The following is a 6,918-nucleotide window of genomic DNA, read 5'->3' as shown; positions in this document are numbered from 1 at the left end:
ATAATTCACAAAACAAATGTTTTCACAAACATCAGTAGTATGTAACTAGCAAAGACAATCAAGTTTGCAATCCAGATACAATAACATATAACACTTGTCTTAGTTGTGGTACATCGACATTGCAAAGTTATCTCTCCACATATCCCATGCATCGGAGGAATTAAAATCATCAATAAAGTAATTGTCAGTAGGTGGAATTGGGCTTAATGTCTCGTCTTCAATCTCGTCAACAAGATTATCCTGCATTTGAGCTCGAACAAAGTTGTGTAACAAAATGCAAACCATTATGATTCTGTTCTGAGTTTTAAGTGGGTAGAAAGAAGGACTTCGAAGAATAGCTCATCTTTTTTTAAGCAAGCCAAAAGCTCTTTCAATCACATTCCTAGCTTTGCTATGTCTCCAATTGAAGAGTTCTTTATAATTCTGGGGAGCAGTTGTGCGATTGCCCCAAGCATCCCTATGGTATGGTACTCTTCTATATGGAGTCAAGAATCCCTGAACGTTTGCATATCCATTGTCGCACAAATAGTAACAACCTAACATTTAAATATTATATTTTGTTAAAAAATTACCATTTTAAACAATAATGTTAAAGGGAATCCAAAAATGAAGTATGGTGAAATAACATGACAATATGAAACAATATTTTTACCTCTTTCAACTTTTAGTATGTCGTCACGTGACAATGCATCACGAAGAACACGGGCATCCGGTGCCCATCCTTCCCACCCACAGAGGGCATAAATAAAGTTCATATCTTGGTCGTACACTCCCAAAACATTCACGGCAATGGTTCATTTTCTGGTTCTGTACTTTCCCTTCTCTGATACAGGCACATGAATATTTATATATGTACCATCCAACGCACCAACACAACCCTGAAAAATAAGTTACATAAATAGGATTAACAGGTATCAGGATGACTACTGTAAGGTAGTGTACGAAGGACATTAATTATGGCATTTGTAACAAGTAGTGTTGAGCAAATGTTCATATTACCTTGAACCATTTCCACGTCTCGTCGGTGCAGGTTTCATCGACTGGGGAAGGCTTCACGAGCAATATAGTATGTAACTTCAATACTGACCCCAACAATTCATGGAAATGGGTGCTAATTGTGTGACCACTTCGTAAATAATCATGACCAATGACTCGGTTTTTTTTATGATGCGCCAAAATAGACAAAAACATTGCGACTTTCTCTTCAATCCTAACATATCTAGAATGGTGAAGCCCGCCGACGTGGGTTAGCAAGTAACATAGTTGTGCAAAAGAATTTCTATTCATCCTCAAATTCACCACACATTCAACATCTCTGGTTTCGATAATTCTTCTCAAATGGTTCATTTGTGCAATTATTCTTCCCGTCATGCTGTATGAAGCTGAAGTTGTACGTGCTTGACGACGCCGTTCGGCGATACATCTCGTGCGATGGCGTATTAAAGACATACCATAAAAGTAGTACGTACCATCATTTGGTGTAGCAGCAGGAAAATTCTAATGTTATCACGTCTACGGTCCATTTTGCAGACTTATTTACCAAATGTAATAAAAGTTAGAACAAAAAAATACATAAAATACAAAAAATTCACAAGCGTATTGAATAAAGTTGTAACTCTTGTATATCACTTTAAGCTGTAACATTAGAAAAAAATTTATACAAGTTATAGAAACAGGTTTTTTGTTTTAGAAGAGCCAGAAAAAAATTGACAACGAATTTCTCGAAGAATGTCACATGAGCAAAATTTCGCAGGATTCAGGCCAAAATAAAATGTACAGTATAAAAGAAAATACCATCCAAACGACAGCACAACATTATTCCCTTTGTTAAACATTTTGTACCAAAAATCGAAAACAGAAACACAAATTTATAATCACTGGACAGTTTTCATCACATTTATCATCTTTGAAAGACTTTATGCATGAGTTACAAAATCAATAATCACACGTAGCTTAAAAAATGTTCGCCTGAAATTTTACCTTGGAGTAAGATTCAGATGTACGCGGATCTGTCTTTAGAAATGAGGAGCTACAGTTGACCACTTTCCATTTCTTAGCAACTATGCAGCGATCGTCTTTTCACAAGAAGTAAGGAAAATGATGGTAGCAGACCCACTTGCAATATATTAATTCACAACAAGGGATATTTTTGTCATTAAACTTTAGGATTGGAGAAGGATAATTATTATCCTTCTTCATTTCATGGATTTATTGTCCACCTCAAACAGTAAAATTGTCTAACAAATAGTCAATATCAAATTAAAAAAAAGAAAGCAAACAACAGATTAATAAATAATCCATCCTTAATCAGACTTACCAAACTGGGCCAAAGAGTACTCGAAGAGTACTGCTTTGTTAAGGCAACACGTGAACTTCTGCTTTTATACTATCTTCTGGTTTTACTAACGAGATCTACTGGTTTTGATTATCATCACCAAAATTAAATTAAGTCTATCACTAACATTGGTTAGATCTTCATGTTTCAAATATTCCAAAGCTCTTGAATAAATCCTGTAAATAATTAATCTTGAACTTAGGTTCGGATTCATGTTAATTGAGAAAATTCTCCTCCCCAAACATTTAATTACTTCGTAATAATAAATTTGTATGTTTGAAAATTTTTTATCTCAACTCTGATACCATTTTACACTGGAAAATCGATCATAAAAATATGTAAGGGTATTTTTGTCAACTTCAAATTTTTTAGGGAGTTTTGGGCAAAGTTTTTCCGATGTAGAGAGTAAAAATAAAATTAAGTTTAGGTTTGGAGATTTAAAACCAATTTTCCCTTTCTAAAATCTATATTTTGTGTTCTAATATACATATTGACTCGATATTCAACTAAAATTTAGTGTGTAATGCTTTTATTAGATAAAATCTTAATTGGTTTAACTTCTACGACGTACATAATTAAGATAGACATATATACACATATAATTTAATGCCCATATTAGCTAAAATCTAAGTTTAACCTTTGCTACATCCTTAAATAATTCCGTATCTAGACAAACATATACATACATAGTATCTATACTTGTGTGTGTGTGTATATATATATATATATATATATATATATATATATATATATATATATATATATATATATATATATATATTTATATTTTTGTTTTATTTTATTTTATATTATAAAACACGAGGGTATTAGAATAAATAGCAGTGTACATATTTTATAAAGTTTTAAAATATTTTAAATTATAAAAATGTTTGTTCATCTTTATCTATCAACATCATTAATTTTTTTTATATAATTCTTAATTTAGAAATGCAAAAATTAATGATAATTATTCCAACTCCGAGGCACTAGTACATACTCGTGTCTTTTGCATGTTATACATACACCTATATACAATTTTCACAAAAATTCATATAAAATCGTCTCATAAATTAATTTTGTTAGACATATGTCTGTATCATGAAAATTATTATTTTTTATGTGAAAAATATATTTTTCACTGTATATATGGATCTCGTCTCACGGATATCGATGATACGATGAATTAAATATTCAAAAGTTTAGATAAAGACAAAAGAAGTTAGTCACTCAAAAATAATAAGGTAGTTATAGATAAATTACAAATATATAATGAATTAAATATTTAAAAGTGTAGATAAAGATAAAATAATATTTAGTAATTTCAAAATTTAAAAACTTGATAAGATATTGTAATTATAGATAAATTATACAATTATAATTTTCATTTGGCTCCCTACGTTAATGAGATAGTATATTAAAGATAATAAATTTAATTTTGTTAGGTATATCAAAATAAATATTAATTTGTCAAGTGACACATATTATATATACAAATGGACCCAAGCCAAATGGATATGGTTCAAACATAATACCAAAGTTGTATAATGTAACCTATGGGCAACAAATATATTAATATTTAAATATTAAATTATTGAGTTTTTGGGCAGATTATATTAATATTTAAGATTTGAAAGATTATAATATTTAATTCTTGGACAGTTGGAATGTGAAGCTTCTTTGCGAAAAATTGTTTAATTAAAATAAATAAAATAAAATAGTGACCATCATAAATAAAAGATAACTAGGAAGGCTGATACACTCGGCATCCACCAAACGCCATTACTTCATCAATTTCCTCCCTCAACTGAAACAAGAATTTTTAAAATTAAAATATTTTAAAAAAATAAAAACAAAATACCTTAAATCCATCAAACAAATAGCAACAATCGAAGGGAAGCGTGTTGTCCAAGCGAAAAAGCATGAGCGTGCAGTTTGTGAGCTCTTTGGTCTCTTTTCCAAGAAACCCCCGGTTCTAAAGCTTGCTCCTTTACCAAATTCCAGTTTGTTCTCTTTCGAAACATTGTAAAAAATTCAAAGATTTTTGGTTTTTCTTGGTGGGTTTTGTGAGTTTGTTGTTCTTTTGTTTCCTGCGTAGGGTTTTTATATGAAAAAAGGTGGAGTCTTGGGGGTGTTGGGGGATTTTCTGGGGTGTTCTTGAAGTGGGGAATTTGTGGTTTATAAGGTAGATAAAGTGGATATTTTGGTGGGTATTGAATGGGAGTAAGAGAACAAAGAGGGGATGGTAATGAAGAAGTCTTTTAAAGATTCTCTCAAATCGCTTGAAGCTGATATTCAACATGCCAACACTCTGTATGTGTTTCATTCCCTGAATTGTTGCTGTATTATTACTCTTTTAGGTTGGGTGATTTGATGCGGGGACTGTTTTTTTTTTCTATGTTTTGAGATTTTTTTCCCTCGACAGAATCATATAAAGGCGGACTTTAATTACCTTTTTTTCAAAGAAAATACTGTGAGCTTCCTTGATTTTAAATCCAAATTCGAAGCCAATTTTTATGAGATGGACCCTATATCATGGTTCTTTGTTTTTGGTGGATTTATGTGTTCATCATTTGTTGGTTTTCCAAAGAAAAGCTGTGGTTTAAGATTCAGAAGATGGTGATGTTTTCTTTTATAGCTTTGTTTGAGTACTCATCATAAGCTCCCACCTTTTTAATTTTACACATTATCAATGGTTGATTAAGGTTTAGTTGCTTGTAATTTACTTTCCTAGCAAATTTGTTGTTTGAAATAGTTGCTCTGTTTTTTGTATGCATTCTATGTATTCTTGAGATACAGGGCTTCGGATTTTCCTGGGGATTACGACGGTGCCTGCCTGCAGATGAGGCTATCTTACAGCCCTTGTGCCCATGTTTTTCTATTCCTTGTTCAATGGACTGATTGTTACCTTGCTGGTGCACTTGGTTTGATTAGGATCCTTATTTACAAGGTACACTTCGGCCTTAGTAAATTCGACGAATTGGTGATTTATGTGGGGGCATTTTGGTAGGAGTGTGGTTTCTGAATTCTTGGATTCGCCCCTGGATTTTATATATTGAAGACAGCGAGAACTAGAATTCTTTTACGAAAGAAAGTATACAAAATTTAATGAGTTTTCCCCTGATTCATGTGAATTGCATTATTGCTATGTTAAAATTGATGAAATGTTGGTAACTGTAGGCCTATGAAGATGGTAAGACAACCATGTCGGTTCATGAACGGAAAGCTAGTTTGCGGGAGTTTTATGGTGAGGGCGTCATTTAAAGCTTCGATCTTACATTCTTTTGCATGTGCAGAAAATTATTTGCTGTTGCGTTTTTCCTTTTGGACTCGCTCTTATGATCGGACACTCTACTCGAAAAGTGTATAATACCTGGTATGAATTTGGTAGGTGTGATATTTCCATCTTTGCTGCAACTTCAAAGAGGAATAACTGATGTCGAAGAGAGGAAACAACAAGAGATTTGTGCGACAAAATACAGGAGAAGAGATGAAATGAGCAAAGGCAAGCTGTCTGAAATCGAAATGGAGAGAGAGGAAGAGTGTGGGATTTGCATGGAAATGAAAACCAAGGTTGTCCTGCCCAGCTGCAGTCATTCTTTGTGTATCAAGTGCTACAATAACTGGTAAGCACATTACTGTACTCGCATTTTACATAAATTGTTTCTATTCTGAGCAGGTTTATTACAATTAGGCCGTATTATGAATGTTGAACAGTTTCGGCTCAAGTTTGTCTTATGAAGTGTTCATGAATATTTATTTTTCCGCTTAGTTTCTTTTTGCCTGTCATAGAAATTGTCGAGGGATTCATAAATGGTTGCATCTAAGAGTTGGTGTCAAGAAATTGAGTTTAAATGACCCGGAGAGTTCTTCACTCACACTAGTAACTTGGTTGGATAATGTGAAAAACCAGGTTCTTTTTAGACGGCAGGAGTTTTGGTTGCCATGCCTATAAGTACGAGGCTATGAATTTCAGCGAACGTAGAAGGGGCGGAGTGATGTGGATACGAGGTGGCTAACACAACACTTTAAAATCAATCTAACCTCTACAAAAATTAGGTCCCCTACACCCGAAATAAAAGCTCCGCTTACAAATGAACTAGACTCGAGACACTAAAAGATCAGGTCTGTCGCACAAAAAAAGGATAATGGGAGATGCCATTTGTCATAGCATAAACTTTTATGTGGTTTCATTTCTGCTTATCACGTTTTCGGTTTCTTGAAATTTTCCTTCGTCCCACAGGCGTTCTCGATCCCAGTCGTGCCCATTCTGTCGGGATTGTCTGAAGAGAGTGCATTCCGGGGAGCTTTGGATCTACACATGCAAAAGTGACATTGTTGATTTATCAGCCATTTCTAGAGAAAATCAGAAGAGATTATTCATGTACATCGACAAGTTGCCTCTGATTGTACCCGATCCCATGATGGTCTCTTACGATCCTCATTTTAGATGAATTGGTAGCGTTTGTGCCCACTTTCTTTGTATAGGATTCGAACATTTCTTTTATTTCTTTCTTGAAGAACAAGATTTCAAACATTTCTAACGTAGTGTATATATACATATATATGATGTTCGTTTGCAAGTA

At 33.3% G+C, this 6,918-nt stretch overlaps 1 protein-coding gene across 2 annotated transcripts; it reads left to right on the top strand.

The window, feature by feature from the left end:
• Positions 1-4,094: 4,094 nt before the first annotated feature.
• LOC140818554 (E3 ubiquitin-protein ligase AIRP2-like) lies at positions 4,095-6,918 on the top strand. Of its 2 annotated transcripts, XM_073178551.1 has the most exons (6): positions 4,095-4,335; positions 4,431-4,645; positions 5,126-5,282; positions 5,513-5,579; positions 5,724-5,958; positions 6,576-6,918. In XM_073178551.1, exons 2-6 carry the CDS (start codon positions 4,575-4,577, stop codon positions 6,784-6,786), a joined length of 741 nt encoding a protein of 246 aa, XP_073034652.1. In that variant the 5' UTR covers positions 4,095-4,335; positions 4,431-4,574; the 3' UTR covers positions 6,787-6,918. The 2 variants fall into 2 exon arrangements, with proteins under 2 accessions (XP_073034652.1, XP_073034653.1); XM_073178552.1 differs by having other exon boundaries at positions 4,095-4,645; positions 5,132-5,282.

Source organism: Primulina eburnea, chromosome 17, assembly GCF_022965805.1.
Source record: "Primulina eburnea isolate SZY01 chromosome 17, ASM2296580v1, whole genome shotgun sequence".
In the NCBI taxonomy this organism is placed as follows: Eukaryota; Viridiplantae; Streptophyta; class Magnoliopsida; order Lamiales; family Gesneriaceae; genus Primulina; species Primulina eburnea.
The sequence above is the reverse complement of the archived record's forward strand: the minus strand, read 5'-3'. Positions and strand labels throughout refer to the sequence as shown.

Coding starts and splice junctions, on each gene's coding strand:
- LOC140818554 (XM_073178551.1), top strand. CDS start 4,575: ATGGTAATGAAGAAGTCTTTTAAAGATTCTCTCAAATCGCTTGAAGCT. Junction 5,580..5,723: donor TAGTTTGCGGGAGTTTTATG/GTGAGGGCGTCA, acceptor TGAATTTGGTAG/GTGTGATATTTCCATCTTTG. Junction 5,959..6,575: donor ATCAAGTGCTACAATAACTG/GTAAGCACATTA, acceptor TTCGTCCCACAG/GCGTTCTCGATCCCAGTCGT.